Source organism: Dermacentor variabilis, chromosome 1, assembly GCF_050947875.1.
Source record: "Dermacentor variabilis isolate Ectoservices chromosome 1, ASM5094787v1, whole genome shotgun sequence".
NCBI classification, from domain to species: domain Eukaryota; kingdom Metazoa; phylum Arthropoda; class Arachnida; order Ixodida; family Ixodidae; genus Dermacentor; species Dermacentor variabilis.
The window spans coordinates 241,136,453-241,159,100 of NC_134568.1; the positions used below are offsets into that span (position 1 = coordinate 241,136,453).

A 22,648-nucleotide genomic window follows, 5' to 3' on the forward strand; every position below is an offset into this window, starting at 1 on the left:
TCAGTGGTAGTCTGGTTGGGGCTTACAACAAAAAATTGTTTTATAGTTTCATTCTTTCAATTACAGTGATGAAAACATGTAAATATATGCAATTTTATGTTCTTATTTCGAATATGAGTTACTCATTTGATTTTGTTTCTGTGTAAGTTTATTTTAATTAATTTTCTGGAAAAACAGCTTTCACTAAACAGGGTTGTATCAGTGGCTTCAGCATGATTAAAAACAATCCAATAGACAAACTTTCTGAGCTTATATACTCAGTAGAGACTTCTGTCTAGTGTAGATGCCAGGGTAGACAGAGCAATAAGGTTGGTCTTGTTGGATTTTTTACAATTGTGTAGAAGCCACTGATACCCTGTTTGGTGAAATCTGCACAATTCTTTTGTGAATAATTCCAGAAAATAAGTAAACTTCCATAAAAATATCACTAAGATAAATCAAAATGTACCTTATATCCAAAGCACATAAAATTGCGTAGTCTCATTAAGATTAACTCGGAGGGATTCTGGGAAATCTGTTCGTCCTATCAAAAGTTCATCACAACAAAATTGATTTGCAAAACTAAAGATCTACTATTCCTGGTGCACCCAAATATCTGTGACACCATATAAACAAAATAGCATTGAAACCAAGAGAGAGATGTAAGAAGAGACATGTATTTGGCTTATATAATAGGGAACATAGCTTATTGCACACATCAACAATAGGTGCAGTCAGCTTCCATTAAGTCGACCTGGACAGGACCGACAACGTTGATTGAATTATCTGGCAGGTCGAATTAAACAAGATGCATAAAAAGCGTCAAAACGAACCACTGATTCATTTGGAAGTATCTTCAAGAACCGTAACGCGCCTCTGAATGAAACGCGGGCCCACTTTCTATGTGTATAAAGTAGAAAAGTAGCATAGAAACTACATTGAAGCTCCTTAGCAAATAGAAATCTAATGCGTACTCTATTTTTTAGCAAGAAAAATACGCATTGCGCAATAAAGGCCAGTTTTCTAAAGTCAGCTTCGCTGCACTGTTTTTAAAGTCAGCTTCACAGAAGTACATTTGTGTTGTGCAGTAAAGCATATGAACGCCATGAAGGCTGTTTTGGTTTCGTATGCAATTGCATTTCAATTCTTGGTCCAGTCGCAATTCACAGTCCAATTTCCTCGAAAAAAAAAGGTATTAGAATTGCATAAATACTGGAATTAGACATTGTGAGCTACATTTATTATTTGAAAATTTTTCTAGGGCAGGCCGAAAATGGGCATTTTTGATGGGAAATGACGCTTGTTCAACACATCTACTGGCCCCTAAGCTATGCCGAGACAGACACTGCCGCTAAAGGGTTTGTGTGTGCGCTGGCTGGCCAAGCTCAAGTTATTCAGCAAAGGCCAATTTTCTAATCGAAATAACAAACCTTTGGGCCCACAGAAATGCATGGGCGCCGGCCGGGACTTTTGGTCGAAATTGAATTAACCCAAAAATCGAATTAAATGAAGTCGAATTAACAGAAGTATACTGTATTAGTTGCTTGCTGGTGCTGTGCAAACTTGTGGGCAGTTACAAAACATGACATTTCTCCTGACTTGCTCATAAATTCTTCAGTGTCCTCATGTTGTTAAAAAAAAGATACACAAAAGCATTCAGGACATTAACAGCTGCATTATGCAGTAACACTGTGTGTCCTTGTAGCTCCTGGGCGTTGTCCTCACAATAATTGTATTGGCCTGCAGAAACACTTTGAGGATTTCCTCAATTAGCATTTCTAATGTGTCAGCCCTGTGAGTTTCTGCATCATTGTTGTCACTGGTGTAGCTCTTCATGGCTGCTGAAACACCATTTACTCCTTGTGTCGCTAGAAGTGTTGTCTCCTTCAAGTCTGTTGGTGTGTATTGAGTATGTAGCAGGCATCAGTGGTGGTTGCAGAAATTCAGCTCTACTGAATTAGTGGTTAGTGTTAAATGGATTTCTTTTTTCACCGGGTCTCGGCAAACCTACCAAATGTTCCTACATTGTTCCTCATATGTGAAACTTCAGCTTGACTGGGTTCATTTTAATGGGAGTCAACAGTATAACTACAAGTTTTCAGTACCATAACTTGAGGAATAAAGGTTTTTTTAAAAATTTTAAGCCAACTAGGAAGGAGGGAAGCTTGCCTTGAACAGCTTTATTTAAATTTCATCTAAGCTTCATTTAAGCTTTCCTGGCACTTTGTGTCCTTCTTTAACTTATACTACTAAATAAATATGGGACAAAAAGTGCTTAAGGGCCGCAATATGTAAAAGAACTGAATTGTTCTTGACTGTTTGCTAAAATGTCTCCTCATTCCTTTCATTGTTATGTTGCTGTAATTGTTTTCTTTTAAATTATCTAGAGAACTACGTGCTCAAAAGTTATCTTGGCAATGCTTATCTGCTCTCCAAGTGTAATGGAAATCCCTATAGCTTCTTCATCTTGCTTGGCTGGGTAATCTACAATACGACTTTTTGCTGTCCCATTGTAGTGATAAATATTATAAAATGTAATCTGTACAGTTATTTCTTGAAGTCTTCGAATGCAAAGTTTGCATTAGAAGTAAATGGTGATAAATGTTTGGAGTAATGGCACAACTGTTCAAACTCATTGCTTTCTCTGGACATTAGTGTGCGAATTAGTCTTGCTTACTCATATTGATGCGGTGTTTTTTTACACTTGCAGGTGTTGTTGAAACAGGTCTTTTTGTTGGAATGGCGCACAAGGCCTACTATGGGTTAAACGATGGCTCAGTGAACGAGAAGAAAGCTGCATGAGCCCGTTTTTCTGACTTGCTATATTTTTGTATTCGTATACCAAGTTGAATAATGTACAGTGCATAGGCTAAGCTTCGAACAGACTTTGGCAGTGCAATGCTATATTGACTGGCTAGTCAACTTATTAACTTGAAGTTACTGTTTGTAAGATAGCTGGTGACAAATGCCACTGGTAATTTTACAGTCTTTTCAAGGGATCATTTTCCTCCTCTTAAAGTGTAGAATAAATGCAGTTTTATATATTGCTGTTGCTTTCATTCTTAACACTCGTGCTAAAATTTATGCACATGGTGCCCATTCCAAGATTAAGTTACTGATTTGTGTTTATTTTATTTATTTGCAATTACAAGCATTATTGAAAACAAGCTACAGTGCAGTGAAAATGGTGTATTGATTAAGGCAAGTAAGTACAAGTGACTACAGTAGCCCTTGCTTGCATTTGTCCATAGGCAATTGTGCTGTTGGTTTTGGGGCATTTTATGGGCATTTCATGAAATTTGTATAGTGAAACCTCAATATTATGAACTTCATATCGGCAATTTCTTTTTTATGTTAACGAAAGTTAACAGAATCCCCAGCCAAAAGCTTTATGTAAAACTGTTTCTGCACTTTGAATTTCATGATTGAATATTTCAAAATAATGAGCAGAATTTTATCTGTTCTTTGTGTAAGTAGCACCTTAAAGAAACGACTTTTTAACCTGAAATATTGCACACATTTACTAAGCTCTGAAAAATTATGCGTGCCACTAGTGCCACCACTGGCCTCGACAGCACCAGATCTGCCTGTATAGCTGGGGTTCCAAATCTACACCGGGTTATCAACATCACCTGCAGTAATGGTGGCTTGCAGAAACACTAATTTGTTCTTCCAAGATCGTGAGATTACACCCGTTGCGATGGCCGTAGTCATGACAGTCTTGAAGGATTCTGGAAAAAAATTGCTGCCTAAAGGCAGGTTTGCTTAAAACGGCTCTTAAACCCAGAGAGTGATCAAGAAGTCGATGAGAAAACAAGGAAAGTGATAAAATTCGTGACTGGTTCAGGACATCGACAACATATCGTGAAGATACCAGCATGTGTAGATCTCGGATACACTGTGCACTTTACTGACGGGCACTGCTGTAATTGGCAAGCTTATGTATATGGTGTGGAGGCTCGAGGTACATTATCTATGATTTGAAAGGATGCACTGCTGCATGGTTATTGGTGCACACTCAGGAATTACGGTATCGTGACGCTCTTGCACTGCAGCATCGCATTTCATCCCACCACAGATTATACATGCTTGGAACGGTGGCATACAATGTCATTGTCGGTATGTGTCTGTACAGGGCACAGACGTACAGCCAGCCACACACTTGCTCTGAGGTCTGTACGAGCTGTACACATGCCAGAAAGAGACTACTTGTTCGCATTAATATGCCTTCCGACTCCTATCGTGTTGCAGCTTTTGTTTTTAGTGGCATAAGCATCGAGTGAGACTCTTTGTTTCTTGCACTGTTCACCACCGAAAATGACTGGGGAGGAAATTCAAAATAAATTGGGAAAAATTAAAGAAAAAGATAGTACAGTACAAAATTCATGGGGTTCATTATAGATATAATATCGGAGCATAAGCTTAGTTACTAGTTGAGTTACTGAAATGTCTGTGGAATAATTAGAAATCACTCATTACCGCACACCAAAGCACATAATTGTAGACTTTAGAGACCCACCACGTGAGCACAACTTTGGTGAAATAGAGCCATAAGGACATCTGAAGTCCCAAGCATGAAGATCGGACAAATCCATGTACTACCCATCATTTTCATGCTAGCTAAATGACTGCAGCGCTTCCTTACTGTAGGAAACTATGGGAGGAAGCAACGGCAAGGGAGTATGGACATCATGCGAAGAAGGTGAGAGAGGGAGGCCTGTACTAAATAAGATAGTGTCCGCTCACACCACTATGGTTTTGCTCACCGAGGGCTTCACTCTTGATCGTAAACATCTTTACTCGAAGTCAAGTGAGGGCATGCCTTGGGTTATTATTAAACACTGTCCAACGGCACCGTTGGTACTTGAGCACTAGTACTAGAGACAAGCATCTTGTGTACGTGGCTAAGGGCCATAGTTTAAAGGGACCGACAACCACCTAAAACGTTGTGAGATTTGGATGGAAACGAAGAGCGTGATTTATAGTGAATGATTGAACTGAACATGCTGTTTGCTGCATAAATAGGAATTCCAATTTTAAATCTCCACAGGAAGTTGCAAAAAACGGTATGTCACCGTGCATTACAGTGAAACCTTGGTTACTAGTATTGCAGGCCCACCACATGACTGCAGATTACTGTAGGCAAGTTGCTTTTTATTGAGTGCACCCTATGTATTGCATGTATCAAAAAGTAATTAAAGTTATAAGAGGAAGCTTTAGCTCGGGGCCAACTCCGATTTCCCTGTTCAAATACATGTACATGTAAAAGGCAGAAATGCTTTTGAGACAACTGCTTCACTACTTTCAATGAAATTTGTTACATTTGAGAGGGAACCTTGAATTTTTGGAAGAATTGCCAAAAATCAGTAAGTTAAAAGATATAGAATTGCAAAGGTTATATATCCATAATTATGTACCAGAAATGAATATTGCAGTTCTGTAAAGTGCATCTGTTAGAGCATTTTAAGTGGACATGTGATATAAGAATTCACAGCTTGCGTGAAACTCTTACAAACTTTTGCGTGAAGTATAGGGTTCTTCAGTGAAAGTTGCAATCTTTATGAGGATTTTGTGAAATTCCACTCAAATTTCATATTGTATGTCAGAAAGGTGTATAATAATAAAATTCATCCACTTTAAATGTATTATGAAGTGTAGTTTACAGAATTGTGACAGTTTTTTTTTATGAGTTGGAGAGCTAGAAAATTGATACGAGTTTTTTTAAATTTGGCAATTCTCGAGAATTAAATATCGCAAACCTAAATAAGAATACAAAAATTATTTTTCCGTTCTCATGTCCTTGAAAGGACCTCCCCAGCTAAAGCTTCCTTTTGAGAGCATTGCTAAATGGGTTTTAGACTGCTAAGGTAATTATTCAAAGCACAAATTTCCTTCATTTGACATAAAAAGGTTCAATGCTGCTGCAGAAAAATGAAGAAATAGGGGTGGGCGAATATTCCAAGTTTCGAATGCGAATAGAATATTTCATACAAACTTTTTGTATTCAAAGAACTATTTGGTACTTTTGAATATTCCCAAATTATCAAATATTTTGCAACAGCCGACTGTTGAAGTAGAGTTACTGTTCTCGGTCTGCTAAACGAAGAATCGAAAATATCAGAAGTGCCGACACGAATTTTTTGAGGCAATGCAGAAACAAAATCAGTTATGCTAGCCTTGTTTTATAGGCTTCGCAGCAGAAGCCTACATGACAACTTCCAATTCTTGTTTGTATTCTGTTGTTTTCTGCTTTTCGCAGTCATGCAGCAGTTCTGTTTTTTATGCTACAACCAGGGAAGTTTCTTTAATGCAATGGCCCTTGTTACATGTGGCTGCGGCACACAAGTCCTTCGACAGCCTTTTCTTTCTTTTCTTTTTCCTCAAATCCTGATCGTCTTTCATCATCATCATCATCATCACCCTATCTTATGTCCACTGCAGGACGAAGGCCTCTCCCTGCTATCTCCAATTACCCCTGTCCTGCACCAACCGATTCCAACTAGCGCCCGCAAGTTTCCCAATTTCGTCGCCCCACCTAGCCTTCTGCCATCCTCGGCTGCGCTTACCTTCTCTTGGCACCCATTCTGTAACCCTAATGGTCCACCGGTTATCTAACCTATGCATTACATGACCTGCACAGCTCCATTTTTTTCTCTTAATGTCAATTAGAATATCGGCTATACCCGTTTGCTCTCTAATCCAAACCGCTCTCTTTCTGTCTCTTAACATTATGCCTAGCATTCTTCATTCCATCGCTCTTTGCATGGTCCTTAACTTGTTCTTCAGCTTCTTTGTCAGTCTCCAAGTTTATGCCCCATGTCAGCACCAGTAAAATGCACTCATTGTACACCTTCCTTTTCAATGATAATGGTAAGCTTCCAGTCACGAGCTGACACTGTCTGCCTTATGCGCTCCAACCCATTTTTATTCTGTAAATTTCCTTCTCATGATTGTGGTTCCCTGTGAGGAATTGACCTAGGTAAACATACTCCTTCACAGACTCTAGAGGCCGGCTGGCGATCCTGAACTCTTGTTCCCTTGCCCGGCTATTTATCATTATCTTTGTCTTCTGCATATTAATCTTCAAGCCCAGTCTTACACTCTCTCTGTTAATGCCCTCAATCATTTGTTGTAACTATTTTTTCATGTTTCGACAGCTTGTTTGCAACCGGGCTCTAAAAGTGGTCGAAAGGTTATTCATGCAGCTTCTGTTTAAAACTGATCGTTCGAACCTGCTATAGTTAACAATCTTCGTTGCACTAGTGGGTACAAGTACAGGAATGGTATTATCTTGTTAACCAGAATAAATATTCCTGCTGTATATATATGCACCCCGCAGGGGCGTGTGCGTCAGCAGGCGTTTGGTACTTTGCGGCACCACGTACCCAAGCACACGAGGGTTGGACCCTCCCGCGTGTAGCCGTACACGTGCGCGGCTTAGCCGTGTCCGGGGAAGGGGATATCCTGGGGGTTGATTCGTAGGACGGAAGACTGCTTGTAGTATTTTCCCTCTGGACAAAATGTAACACAGACCAATAACATAGTGTTCATTCTACGGAACAGAATAAACGTTACTCATAGGGTAATATTTCTTGTCTTCTATGAATGGATGGCGGCGGCAAAAGAAAGAAGGTGGCTAACTGACGAAGAAATTCAGCAGCTAATTTTCGTTCCAGATTGCGAATTGTGCTATGTTGACTTCCACAGTGACCAGGGTGACCCTGACTATAAACCTAGAGATGATCGAAAATTGATTGATTTTTGTCCATTTGAAACTGTGAGCAACCTTGGCGATGAACAGCCATGCGAAGAGGAAGACGCAGAAATGCGAAGCGATCTGGTCGTAGCTTTGCGGGGAGCTTCTGGCGCTCACGTGGTGGCTCAGCGCAGAAAGGAAGAAAATTCTCTCAAAACAAGGCCTGCTTCGAAGCCGCAATTCTTTCAAGGCCTTCCGTGTAAAATAGTACCATAGGTGCCTAATGTTGCTCTGGAGCAACACCTCATTGTTCAGCAATGAATAAATATATATTTTTTTATTCTGACATCTTTCGGATATTTTGTCAGTCCTTTAGCATGCCAAAGTTTCCGTCATGCTGCATATTGAAATAAACTTTTGTTCATCGACGGGTTAGTGCACCCAGTGTGGGTATTGTGTACGATAGACCATGTTTCATTCGGCCGTGTATGGTTCCGGAGCTGCATACGTTTACGCTGAGCAAGATGTTTCCACGGGAGCATGTGTTCAACTTAGTCTTCTCTTCTACTTGCACATTGTCTTTATGTTTCTTGCGAGCTCTAAATCTTCGCCTAAACCTATTCTACCTTCAGTGTTAGTTTCAAGTGATATAGGTGTTTTACAAATCACATAACTATTATTGCTACACCCACATTTTTGCTGGAAGAACCAGTTGGTTCAAACTCTTCAAACTTAAATAATTCAAAGCTTACTGATACAAGCTGCGAAATCTATCATTAACGATGCTACAAGAAAAAAATAAAACATCACATGTTTGTTGCACTAGGACGATGAAAAAAGAAAGAACGGCCGCATATGTTTTTACAAGTGCAGGTACTCTGCTCTTGAGATTACTAAACAATATGTCGTCCTAAATCAAATGTTCAACTATACGTAGAAAACTTGGAGAACAGCAGAAAAAAGTTAACTCTATAAAAATTCACTCTAGCGTCATTAAAGGGCTACGTCACAAGCAAATCCGAAAGAACACGAACTCTGAACCAACACGAAAGGGCACAAGTTGAAGGAATTTAATTAGTAGCGAAATTAACAAGGATTCTGTCATATACTTTTAAATTTTCCGTGTCTATCAAGGCATCTAACCTAGAGCGGCCATGAGTGAGCGTGCGCTGGCAAGCAGGTGTGTGGTCTGACCTCAAGTTTCGCTTGGTTCGAGGCTGGTTGAGTGTTCAAAACTAGTCGAAATTAGCGACAGCCAATGTATATACGACCCCATTAAACAGGGCGGAGAAGGTTTAATTCGTACGTTGCCGGGCGTGTCCGAGAGTGAGCAGGCGATAGTCGGCTTCTACCAGAAGTACGTAATTATTATCGAAATTCCAAAGCAGATTTTCCCTTACTTCATTCTGCTTAAGAAACTGCGTCAATAGATATATACAGTAACAGTAGGAAGAAGCGCACTGATCCAAACACTCTTCTTGGTGGTTGTCAGCTATTGGCCCACAGCATCCGCGTATGGGAATCTGCTATATTACGAAATAAAGCGTCCAGAAAAGAGTGAGGAGCAGGCTTCTGTTGCAAAGAGAGCGCTTGAGAGAAAGGTGACTTCGCTCTCCGATTTGACCGGCACATGAAATTTCCGACGATCGCCGACTATATTCGCCGCTATCGTTGTGGTTTGAGTGCAGTCTGTTTTTCTGGGCACAGGTTCGCCCAATAAAGAGTTATTTTCACCATTCGCACTTTCGCTACTGTGTTCTTCGCCGGTGCTACTGCGTGACAATATTGCCGTTTTTGCGTTTGTCAAGGAGTTGCCTCTCAGATCGGGCTGCGCGCGATCTTTGAGGTGGTGATTGGGAGAAGGAGAGGGCGACTTCGCCGTCAAGATGAAAATCGCCACGGGAGGTTGACGCGATGCTCATTATGGCAACAAACAGCGTGCCCGTGATCGGTACGACACGATTAGAGGAACTGCCACACTTGGACTTGTTGCATCGCGGGGTTAAGCTCAAAGAAAAAAAAAAGAAGAAAGCTCTCGTCTACAGCAGACCACGTCAACGAAGTCGAGGAGTGGGTGGTTACAGGTGCTTTCAATATCACCAATTTGAATTGTCCAGTACCGTGCACCACGTGGAACGCGGCAGAGTGCCAGAGTGAAGCAATAACATGTTCGCTACGCAATGAAGCGCCGTTTAGGACGCAGGCCCATGATGAATCATTTAACGGGAAGTGGAGCATCGTGGATACACAGTGATGAGGTAGCAGCAGTAGTGGACCATCTCGTTCACAGGTGAAATTAAGTACTTTGAAACAAGTTGTAAACCACGAGTTCGGTGCGGTTTGTGTTCATAGTGTGCTTACTGTGTACAATGGATTGGTTTCGTCGTCCCTGTGTGTCTGTGATGCTCGAGTGCTCCACTTTTGCGTTGAGCACGACGTTTCCAAATGAAAATGTGTCCAATTTCGTCTTGTGTTCTACATGCAAATAGTCTTTGAACATGAACACCATTCTTCGCAAACACAAAACTTGCTTCAGCGGATTCTCACTTAGAGGTTGGTGGTAACTTGTCAGTGATATGGGTATTATAATAAATAACGTATTCCTAAGTCAGTATAGGTCAAGTAAGTAAGTAGGTAGGTAAGCAAGTAAGTAAGCAAGCAAGTAAGCAAGTAAGTATACGTCAAGGTTCAACATTACATCTGATATTTTATTGAAACATCTGGTCGGTTAAAGTATTGAAACAGTTGAACGTTACTGAAACTTCAAGGTGTAACGTTATTGATGGGTTAGGGAAAGAAGACAGGACATGATTGTTATACAAAGAGAATGAAAAATCCCAATAAATTTAGTCGCATATATAACGCACAAGAGCAGGCACAGATTATCTTACCACTCAAACGACATACGACCTTTTTGCATGAAATGCCTAACAGCAAGCGCGTACAGCAACGGGCAAATACTCTTAGCACTCTAAAAGATTCACTCTAGCATCACTATATGAATATGTCCCAAGCGAAACCGGAAGAACCCGCTCTGTCACTTAACACGAAATAGTAAGAGTGCGCGGGCAGTCGAAGACCACAGAGAACTCTTGCGATTGAAGCGCGGCGTAGGCGCACACCTTGGCCCCTTCATCGTCTCCACAGAACGTCTGACAGAACCTTCGGAAGAAGAGCTGGGCTCTTTCTGTCCAGCGGCTGTAGAGAACGGTGGTGGGGTTGGTACAGAGCCCCCACTAGTGCCAAGTCGAGCGCCCACGGGATGAACAGCATTTCTCGAAGACTGCTATCGGAGACGTTGTCGGCCACGTATTCGTGCGCGCTGTCCAGAACACTGTTTGTACGACACTACTTCAGGAGACGCGGGTCTACGGGAGAGAAGCATGTGCACCCATTCGACCAGGACACGTACGCCGACCGTCGAGTAGTCCAGGAAGGGTTCGCTAGCCTCTGGATGCAGGAGGTCACCTGTCAGGTATAGTGCTGGCAGCAGAAGTGTGTTCGTGCCGATGTCGACTGTTACGGCGCCGTCTAGCTGATGTTGGGTGATGGATTGTGCCAAATCTCGCACTTCAGGCGACGACGGTTCTTCTCCCTTGGCCGCGAGGACGACGTTGCGCAAGAAGTCATTCGTGTAGATTACCGGAGCGTTTCTCGAACAGCGAGCGATACCGCTTTCTGAGGCTCCTGCGGAAGTTCGTAACCACGTGTTTAGACATGATATATTGCATATTTTTGAGAAACACAAGAAATAAATATTTTGTAGCATCAACAGTTCTCTATAGTGACCTTACACGTAGGGTTGCCGTCTTGAAAAAGGCAATTAGACTTGTCAAAACGACGGCTTTTGCTTTTATCTTGTTCTCGTTTTACTCCTTGTCTTGAATTTCCATCTCCCGCATTCCCAGCTTTTTCTCTTTTTGATAGATTAAACGCTATAGCTCATGTGCCCTGGGGCCCTATAACGTAAAACTATTCCGATATGTTTATATTCCAATTTCTTCCAATTTGTGTAATCGACGAATCAAGCATTGGGCGGTGACCCGCAGGATTGGCTGAACAGACCAATCAAGCGCTCTCCTCATTTATAGGAGTTCACTTTTCCTTGCTTTAAAAACGAATAACATTGCCTAAACTGAGCGGCTTGTCTTATCTAATTGGCTCACAAGAGGCGAGGAGCACGCTCATGGGGAGACGCATTCGATGGGGCCGAGCCAGTGCACTGAAAATCGATAACCGGATGAAGAGGGTGGTGCCGTTGTCTGTGATTGGCCCGCTTTCCCTTACTTAGCTTGCAGAGGCTGGTCGAAAATCACGACGCCATGCAACGGAAGGTAAGAATGCCGCTAAAACAAATCCCCAGCAATGAAGAGTTGTCAGAACAATGTCGTAAACGTCGCGAAAGTGCTCGAAAGCGTGACACGGCCACGCAAAAAGCTTTATTGTATGCAAATAAACCTGTGCTATCCGGCAGGTGCGAGACGCCAGTGCCTGAGCGATCGGCGGCAGCCATCTTTTATTCCTTTCGGAACTGGGCAGCCTGCGGCTATTCAGAAGAAAATGCAGTTTTATTCGACATATTAATGCATATTTAACGCGTGCACGTCACTTTGACGTGGTGAGTTCTCGCGGTTTTGTAACGCCGCGTCAAAGGGAGGTGAAGTGGGAGTCGCCTGAAAACTTTCGTCCAATAGCCTTGGGCTAATGGCGAAAAGGCGTCGAATCATAAATAACTATTTTTCTTTCGTTCGTTTCAATCATGCATAATCAGTGTGTTACGTCATATCAGATGGAGAGCTATCGCGTTTTTGTGACATCGCGTGACGGACAGGCGAAGTGGGAGTGCTCCAAAAAAGCTTTTGACCAATCGCGGAGGGCTGATTGCACAATTGGAATAGAAAAGTTTGAAATAGCTCGACAATAAAGCGCTTCTACTTTGTTCGTGCCAGCTGTTCGTGTCAACAGTGGGTGATGACCGAAAAGGCCTATCCGACCGAAGAAGAAGCTGCGCTTGGATTTGTTGTAAAATGTGGTATCAAACCGCCGCATCATGTGCGCGCTGTCAATGCGCAGGCGCCACTTTCTTTCTCTATGTTCACTCCTCATTTTCCCTTTCCCCTTTTTGCTTTATATATACGTGCATTAAACTCTTGTGCGTTGTTCTCGGCTAACCACTGGGTCGTCAACGTCTCCCTTCTTACATGACGGCAGCAACGCTGCCGCTGCTATGTTACAGGATTCCTAGCAGAAGGCCAAAAAATAAACAGAACAAACGCACATATTGCAATTTATGTGAAGCGAAGCTTTCTTAAAGCGGGTATTCAATTGCTTTACAGCTAACGGTGATGCGTACAATTTTTTTGTTACTTCCATCCCATGCAACACGTAATATCACGCAATGTTTATGCTTATCTGCTAAAAAGGGCACAACTGTATTCATCATCAAATTTTTATGTTTATGCACTACATCGCTCACATGCTCTGCCGAAATGAGTACTCCAAATCAGGTGGATCCACATTGCGAGCCGTCCGCGCAGCGAATCGGTGTCACGGCGACGAGCGCAATCTATGATGCTTGTCGAGGAAATAACGATAGTGACAGGTGTATGCGCAGAAAAGTACAGCACCTATAGGGGAACATTAAAAAATTCTATACCCTGTTTGTCACACTGGCACATACCGATTCTGGAGGATTGGTCAAGAACGGGCACACACCCAGTGGAACATACCAAACGGCTGAATCAAAGAAGCTGTTATATATATAATACGCTATTTCCTGGACAGGTTGGTGTGCTTTCGAGATGCTTTTAGGCGTTAGCCAACATTATTCAGCTTTTATGTAAGAATTCTTTTTTTTTTTTTGTTACGTATAGCAAAGGTAAGCTTAATTAGATTACCACGGCCGCTGGATAAAGATACACAAGTGTGGCCTGCAGCGTTGCGCTGCTGACAATAGGTGAGAGCGCGAAGGAGGAATTTACAGTTAATGCCACATTTGTTGAGGAGGGCGCTAGTTGTCCGGGAGAGCTAGAGTTACTGTATGTGCTACCAAAGGTCACCTAGTCGCGCGTAGGCCCGTCATCTTGCCTGCCAAGCGAAGCCATTCGCTGCACGCCCTTCTTTTGCAGGCGGCATCCATAGCATATCGCCGATCGTATAGTGCGTTACGGCACGTATAAAGTACGTTTGTTAGAATATACGCTAACTCTGTGGAGAGCCGTGCGTGACACCGGCGCACCTGCGACGAAGTGGCGAGTACATCTTAAGGATTGAAAAACTGCGGAAGGCCCTCTGGTGATTTTTCTTCCCCTGTGCCGTTACAATTGCGTGTCATCCACGACAGGTTACGTTTGTGCTGACCTCTGCATGCGCCATAATGCCGCACAACCGTTGTGCGCCGCTGTACACAAAGAATGTGAAAAAAATTATCCGAAGATTATGGTACTCCCTAATGCAAAATTTGAGAGCAGCTCTATATGTGTTTTGATTTCACGATATGTTAGCTGACGCGGACGATGTGTCTCGTGTGGCCCTTTCCAAACGGAGCGATGTGCGGTGTGTCTGCCTCACTAATCGGGAGCTCGCGAGAGGCAGCGCGTGGGTGACGCATGGGTACGATTGAGAATGAATGAATGAATGAATGAATGAATGAATGAATGAATGAATGAATGAATGAATGAATGAATGAATGAAAAACCTTATTTTCACAAAGCAGGTATACCGGCGAAGGTGGAGCCCTCAGTCCAGGGCCCCTGTGGCCTTTGCCATCTTGCTAGCTCTGCCGATCAGCTTGAGCTGTTCTTCAGACTTCGAGCAGGACAGCGCAGCCTCCCACTGCCCCGGCGTTGGTGTTTTGTGTACTGGCGCTACCTTTGGTTTTTGGCAGGCCCATGTAACGTGGTAAAACGTTGCGTGTTTCCCGCATAGCGGGCATTTATTGTCATATGTTGCCGGATAGATTTTCCTGAGTAGACTCAGATGTATGTATTAGTTTGCAGTTGTCTCCAGGCAGCCGACTGTTCTTTACTAAGGTCTTTGTGGGGAGAGCGGTGGATCCTCCTTAAGGCTCTTTGGTTTTCTAAAATTGCTCCATAGCGTTTGGTGATTGTGTCCGGTTCCCCGTCGTGGTGCGACCCCCGTTGGCGTATGTTCGGGCGTTGGCGCCGGCGAGTTGGTTCCCTGTCACAGTTTCATGGCCTGGTGTCCACGCAATGAAGCATTTCGAAAAGGTGATTTTTCTCGTCTTGAGTATGTGGATGGCCGCAGTGGATATGCGTCCACTGCTGTACCTTCTGCACGCTTCCTGCGAGTCCGTAAGTATTGCTGTAGTGGCCTCTTTACCCTGGTGGGTGATGGCGAGTGCGACTGCCGCTTCCTCAGCCTCGAGGATCTTGTTGCCTTTGATCGAAGCGCAACTGATTTCCCTAAGCTCGTGATCAACAACGCTGACTACCACCCCGGAGTGTTCTTTATATGTAGTCGCGTCAACGTATAGCACTTCTTTTCTCCCCACGAAATATCTTTTGCGTGCTTCTAGTCTTGCTTTTCTTCTGGCCTTGTGTATTCTAGGGTACATGTTTCTCGGTATCGGGCTAATTTCTATGATCTCTCGAATCTCTTTGAGAAATGGGTCGCAGGTTTTGCAGGCGGGGAGCCTTTCCGGACTTCGGAATTATTACTATTTCCGCATTTGTCCAGTCGTCCGGGATGGTGCCCCGTTCCCAGTGTTTATTTACGAATTCTGTAAATCGCTTCATCGAGTTTTCGTCCAGGTTCCTTATCATGGCGTTGGTGATGCCATCCTTACCTGGCGTGGTGTTCTTTGTCGCAGACATCACAGCGTGTCTGACATCTTCTGGTGGTAATGGGTTCATCTAGAGCGGGATTTGCTTCGTCCGTGTATGCCAAGCTGCAGTCGACGTCCGTTGTATCCCCACTGTAGCGCTGCTTGACGTTCTCTAGCATTTCCCGGTCTGTGCCTTGGAATCGGTGCGTGATCCGTTGGGTCGTTTTACGATTTTCGGACTTGGTCATGGTTGGGTCTATAAGAGCCCTTAGCAAGGCCCATGTCGTTTTCCAGCCTAGGGTCCCTTGTAGCTCGCTTCATTTTTGGTCAGAGTTGTGCCCTGAGAGTTCTGTCGCATACTCTTCGGCTTGTCTGGCGACCTCGACGATCTTTAGTCTGAGTTTTCTGTTGTGCTTCTACCGCTTCCCTCTTCTTAGTAGCTCCCATCGGGCGTCCCATAGGTGTAAAAGCTGCTTATCTACCTCGGGTGTGTTGGTGGTGAGGGCGACCTTCGGGTTAGTTTTTCGCAGTCTGCCTTGATTCCTGCGACCCAGCTCATAATATCTGTGCTCTCAGTGTCTTCGGACTCCGCCCTAGTTTTACTATAGGCAACCCAGTCGGTGAGCCTAGCCTGGCCTAGCCTGGCCTAGTCTTGATGCGCAAAATGATGTGGTCGCTGCCAAGCGTTTCGCCGTCGTTTTCCCATCGAACATCCCTTACCCTTCTGACGAATGCCAAGTCTGGGCACGAATCTCGGTTGATACTGTCCCCACTCGCATGTGTTGGGTGTGGTCTGTGATGAGACTGATCCTTCTGCGATCCATTTCTCTGGCTAGGTTCCTGTCTTTTCGAGTTTCCTTAACACAGCCCCAGCTTTTGTGCCAGACATTAAAATCCCCCAGGATGACGAGACACTTCTTGCCTACTGCTTGTTCTGCTTGCGTAGCAGGTAACCGAAGTTGGCTTTCCTCTGCTGTGCGGGCTGTGAATGTTGAGGAGAAAGATGCTTTCTTGGCTTCTTTTTTGGGCAATAATTTCAATAAAGACGTGGTCAATGTTCGTTGCGTCGATGTCGTGTTTGATTGCGCTGACAGCTTTGGCAACCAGCGTCGCGACCTTACTCTGGCCGAACCCTTCATAGACTGAGTAGCCCGCAAGAGTGGGTGAGCAGCCGGTTTCCTGTAGGGCGATTGTGACTGGTGGAGCTGTGCAGTTAGTGATGTGTTGTTTAAGAAGACCCTGCTTTCTGGGGATCCCACCACAGTTCCACTGCCATATATCGAGGGTTTCCAACTTGACCGAGCGCTTACGGTTGCTCGCCATACTCAGCTGATGGATTAGTATAGGGTTTAGTTCTGGATTTCATACCCGTAAGTTGTACTAGGCGTTCTCTATCCTTGCGTGCCTACTCTTGGATGTTAGAAACGAGGGTGCTAAGATTCGCTAGTACATTGTTCATGGCTACCATGGCAGTTGTGAATTCCTGCCGCCCTATGGTGGCCGACTGGGTTTCGTCTGTTTGCGGGTTTGATTTTGTCTGCCCTGTTCTCAGTGCCTTAAGTTCATCTATGAGCTCGTTGAGCTTCTGTCGAAGCTCAGCATTTTCTGCCCTGAGAGTCTGAATAGTTTGCTTGAGCTCATTTACTTCGTAGGTCTGCGTGTTCGTGTTCTTTGGAGCAGTGGGAGAGGCTGAGAAAAGATGCGTTTTTCAGCTCACTTTACTGTCTTCTTCCTTCTTGTTTATGATCTTCGTCTGCTGCTTGTTTTTCGATTCCGGAGCTTGTCTGGTCTTGGACAGGGATCTTGACCTTGATCTGGACTTGGATGTCGAGCTGGAGTCCCTACTGAACCGGCGTTTCCTGGTCCGGCCACGTCCACCGGCGTCCCTGGCTTCGGCGTCTGTTCCTTTTTTCTTTCTCGCCCGTGGGCTCCTCGGTTTCCTGAGGCGTTTCTTGCATTCCTTCGCTCGTGTTGGGTGCGCTTCCTTCAGAGCAGCCGTCGTAGACAGCCTCAGTTCATGCAGCGCTTTGTTTCCATAGCGACGACGCGCGCTGCTCTTGCGCCATATCGTAGCCATCGTCACTGCACAGCCTGTCTTGCGCGGCACTACGATTTTCTCCTCATGCTTTCGTTCCACCAACGAGAAGAGCGGCCCTTCGTCGAGGGGAAGCCGTGTCACCAATGTCAGCGCCGACAACACCGAAGGGAGCGTCACACAGAGCCTAGTCGTCTAGACACTCGTCTAGTCGCCATTGCCCCTTGCAGGGACAGTGATCCCCATCACACACGCTAGTACCGCGGACTGACCTCAGCAGCGGACGCCGTGGACGAGCGTAGCCCTCCCCATCTCACGGCACCCTGCCTCCCTCGCCACCTTGGAAGCGACGATGAGATCGCCCAGTGCCCGCAAATGCCGTAGACGCCGGAAACTCTGCGCATGTGCAGGCTGTTTCCCCTCCGATCCTCCTCCACTTTCCGCCTGATGGTTCCGCTGCATCCTTTTCCTGAGCTATTGCCTTCCTTTCATATCCCGCTGAGGTTCTCGTTCGCTTTCATTCTTCGAGGCGCTCGTTCGCTCGGTTACACCGACGCTCGCCGCAGGAGAGGACGCCTAAGAGCTGCGCTCTAAAAAGTTATCCAAGTCCGCTACCACGAATTTCCCAACCACGCAGAATGCCGGGCAGCGTTGCTGTGAAACATTTCCAGGGAGAAATTCGGCATAAAAGGAACCAAGTGGCAGCCTTGTGACAGGTCCGTGGTGTGTTCTCATGATTTTACAGAACAGGACTACAAGGTAACCTCGAAGCTGAAGGTGCTTTGGTCGACCGCTGACCTGACAGTGTTCTCCGGTTATCCTGGATACTGAGAAAGACAGGCACGCAAGCTCCGAGGAACAAGCGGCCGCTCCTGTAAAGAGTAGATGATTCGCAAGCACGTGTAAAATGTGCGGGCGAAATTGCTTCACAAGACAAGGCCATCAAAACGGACAACTGTTTGACAGCAGTGAAGCCGTAATGTTTCACTACACGGAACGAGTGGTTGTAACCTGTGGTCAAATTGCATAATTTGCAGATGCATCATGTCGAACATCTCATGAGTTTTTGAAGAAAAGAAATAAAATAAGCTTAGAAAACAATACGCCGCGCCTTCAAGTGAAAATGGCCCGTCTTAAAGGAATACTGCAGACACTGCAAAGGAAAGTCGATGGAGCTGAGGAGCGACCATAATTTTAGTAAATGAACAGCAAAATAGCCTATTTTATGAAGGCGCTCCATTGTGGCGCTCAAGGTCCAAGGTGTCCGCATAGGTGCAATGCAAGGCTCAGCGGCAGCCTCAGAAGGCAAACGACGCAGTGTACCGTCTAATTGAGAATATTAACGACAAACTCGAGTGCCCGAGGATGCACATAATTGGTATTTGCAGGCTGACAAGTGTCTGAATAAACAAAGTTAAGAATATTCCGGAAGTAAGAAGTGGCAAAATAGGTGATGCCCTTGCAGGAGCACTCCTACCACACCTGTTTCTATGGCGGGAGCTGATTGGCGGAGCTAAGCGGGCTATGCCGTATAAAAGCACAGGCCGCTCCTGTGCTTTTGTCCAGCGGCAGTAGAATACATTGTCCGTCAGCACACAATGGTTATACAAGTATAATCCCATTCTCTGCTACATTTCTTAGGCGAACATCTAAATCTGCACATAAACGAGTATGTCCCCTTCAGGTTCACTGTCCACAATTGTGGACGGCACGAAGTCCAAATACCTCATTAAAATTGTATTAAAAAGGTCTCAATGGAAACACTTGTTTTTTTCTTTATTCGAAAGCTTGCCCTGCGGCAAATGCTTCTTAGTGGAACTGCGCTGCAAGTACAATGTTTTAGTAAAGCGATTTGAAATGTAGACAGCTGGGTGCTTACTCTTGGTATGCGGTCATGTAACGATACATCTTTCAATGTTTTTCACAGTGTTCGACATGAGGCATCTTTTTCTAATGTCTGGATAGGTTCTTCCCCAAGTATATGCCAAACGTGAAACAGTTGATGTTCTCACATCTAACTTTTCTTTATGGAGTTCTCGCATAAAGATCACAAGCTGCATTCTCGAAAAACTCGCTATCAGATATTTATTATTCTGTTCTGAAGTAGTACGCTTTTCCTCACTGTGTGGACATGGAAGACACGTGGCAAAACTAAATTTGCAGTCGTACTAATATATATATATATATACTAACCAAGCCACCAGCAGCCAAAATCATCTTTTTTTTTTGCGATTGCAAGAAAAAGAAAACGTCTGTCGCTGTCTTGACACCGGTGTTTTTCGCTGCAAATAATGATACAAAAAATTCCTCCGCTTGTCATTACTCTGGTCTTGCTCAAACCTCCTAGCAAGATAGTATTTTAAATACCGGATCATTCTATACAATCCTTGGCAATATTGCTTGTCTAGTTCAGGATTGGGCAACGATACTTGGCAATTGTATCATGATACGATACAAGGTACTCGGGCAACAAGTAATTGAGACACAGACACAAGATACTACAGCAATTATTGTATCCGATACGATACTTTCCATTTGTATCTCAAGATACTTCGATACATTCTCAAATTTTTTTATTTACACACACACACACACACACACACACACACACACACACACACACACACACACACACACACACACACACACACACACACACACACACACAGATATATATATATATATATATATATGTAGATATATTGCAGCAGCAAATTCGTATGCACAAAGATATTTGCTTGGAAATTTCTTAACCCCGACCAACCTTGTTTCATTTGAATGAAATGTCTGTTAGTATCTCAAAACTTTTAACTTTCTTGGTCAAAGTATAATGTTTTTATTCTGAAACGCTTTATTGGGGTTGCTTGAGCTGCCTAACATGAAAGATGTTTATACGCTGCGCTTTCAGCAGTTTGCTGGTCGCTTTTGTAATTGATGAGAGTCGCTGATCCGTTTCCCGACCAGCTAACAAGTCGCCATATAATTACAAGGACGTCACTAAGAAACCTCTGCACGAAGGCGCAAATACCGCTGTAGAGTTTTACCTTGTACGTAAAGGTATTACCGTTTTCGCACTACCGGGTCCCCCGACACAGTGCACGGCAGCAACAATGCTGGTAGCGACATTTTATGTCACGCATTATGTATGCAGAGATCACACAAAGCTGTAATGACCTTTCATATTGGGCTTATCTGCTGGCGCAGAGCGTTCCTTAGCGACATATTAATAGACGGCGCGAGCGCCACCACGTGACTCTGATCCACCATTAGGGACGCGCCGACCTCATCTCCTGTCCTCGCTGGAGGGCTGCGGAAGAAAGGTAAAAGAATTTCGCAGCCTTTAATTTTATTCAGGCGGCCTAGTGGCAGCAGTATCATCTTGAGAAGGGGAGCTTCACCAACGCTTATAGTTTCGGCGGTGACGTTGCGATAGCAGTATCTCATCTCGTTTCTTAAGATACACGATACATTCTTTCATGTATCGGACATGCAGATACTGATACACATCTTGCCAAGCTTGTTGTGATACAGATGCAAGATACCCTAAGAGTATCTAAGATAGTATCTAAGAGAGATGTATCTTCGATGCTACACAACACTGGGACTCTAGCTGAATAAAAAAAGTGAATATGGGGGGCCTTCATTTGCACCGCTCGCGGTGAGTGAGGTTTAAAACATGGCTGACATGTCATAGCCGTCGTCTCCAGTGTCAATTCATTGCTCGGCGCTGCTTTAGACGTGGGCCAGGCGAATTCGGAGATTTTTCCTGACATACCGGAAAAGTCGCAATGAACGACCCTGACCTTCAAATGCGATCTTGTTGCGAAATTTAGTCAAGGCCAGAGCAGCGGTAAGTGCAAACTAATTTTGTGCCTTTGTGCGCATGCGTGTGTGTGTGTGTTTGCGGGCGTGTGCGTGCGCGCGTCATGGCCAGGGAAGAATGCAGAGCTTCGTATGTATGTATGTATGTATGTATGTATGTATGTATGTATGTATGTATGTATGTATGTATGTATGTATGTATGTATGTATGTATGTATGTATGTATGTATGTATGTATGTATGTATGTATGTATGTATGTATGTATGTACGAACAGTTATTGATTAATAAGTTGAGGTGTATCTGCAGCAGTGCGAGGGACCGAAATATTGCCGTGGGCGGTGCTTGCTAACACTCCAGGGAATCTTAGAATGGCCGACACTTTATAACGCTCCCAGGGACACATTTTGTCCACTACACAAACGCCCAAAAGAGTGGATGGCTGTAGTTTAATTGATAGAGTTTCGCACACGCAATGCTGAAGGTTTGGATTCGGCTACCATCGGCGGCAAGTTTTACTTTCGCACGCTATCATTTACTTTTACTTTGTCGTTTGTACACTTCCATTAAAGCAAGTAGTTTCCCCTGTGCTTTCGTTGGCTGCATTGTCCGTTACGTTAATTTCGGTTCCACAGTAGCGAAGTACTCATAAATAGTGCGTACAAAGTAGATAAACAGTTTTGCGCTCATCAATCACCGTGTACGCAAGGCAGCTGTGAAAAGAAGAGAAAAAACAAACAAACCAGACCATTCCTGGCTATAGCTATTTGTGATGCATTGTGAAATAACCGAAGGTTTCATTTTTGGGAGGTTATTTACTTACACATTGTAATTTCGTTGGCGGTGTAAAGGGTAGTGGCCCTCCAGGGGTCCTGCCGACATTCTCCGAGTGAAATGGTGCGTTTTGTCTCGGGAATGCCTTGGGTAGCTATGTCGTCACCATATGTTCAATCTTTTCCCTAAGAAAGCTGTAGTAGATAAAGCGGCATTTCTGGTAAAATACATAACCTGTCCCGTAACTTGTTTGCTTCTCCTTGTAGTCGCATTTTCACTGCTGTTTCCGTTAGCATCAAGTTTATCGGGCACAGCTTAGGCATTACCAAGAATACTGAAGCATTGCTGACATCCTTACCAATGACTGCAACTCGTTGCCTTAGGACGTCTGCTGAGCTGACGTTGATTTTGTCCGATATAAGGGGAGTCCGGTATCTGAGGAGCTCGAACACTGATAGCATTTCTTGGACGTAATCCGTAGATGAGTGCCACCCAAGCTGCAAGCAGCGTTGGAAAGTATTGGCCGGTTACTTCCAGACATGAAACAGCGATAAGGA

The 22,648-nt window shown here is 44.2% G+C and overlaps 1 protein-coding gene and 1 long non-coding RNA gene across 2 annotated transcripts in view; one reads left to right on the plus strand and one right to left on the minus strand.

The window, feature by feature from the left end:
• Rpi (Ribose-5-phosphate isomerase) overlaps window positions 1–3,023 on the plus strand; it is a 51,705-nt gene extending 48,682 nt beyond the window's left edge. Inside the window, exon 8 of the mRNA XM_075672281.1 lies at window positions 2,690–3,023. Coding sequence (XP_075528396.1) covers window positions 2,690–2,781 — 92 coding nt within the window. The 3' untranslated portion in view covers window positions 2,782–3,023. The remainder of the gene's footprint in view (window positions 1–2,689) is intronic.
• Window positions 3,024–10,362: 7,339 nt separating this feature from the next.
• Window positions 10,363–13,531, minus strand: LOC142573163 (uncharacterized). The gene is made up of 2 exons (XR_012826235.1): window positions 13,356–13,531; window positions 10,363–11,362 (listed from the first exon to the last, which is right to left on the minus strand). It is a non-coding gene; the product is annotated as an uncharacterized LOC142573163 (long non-coding RNA).
• Between the last annotated feature and the right edge of the window lie 9,117 nt (window positions 13,532–22,648).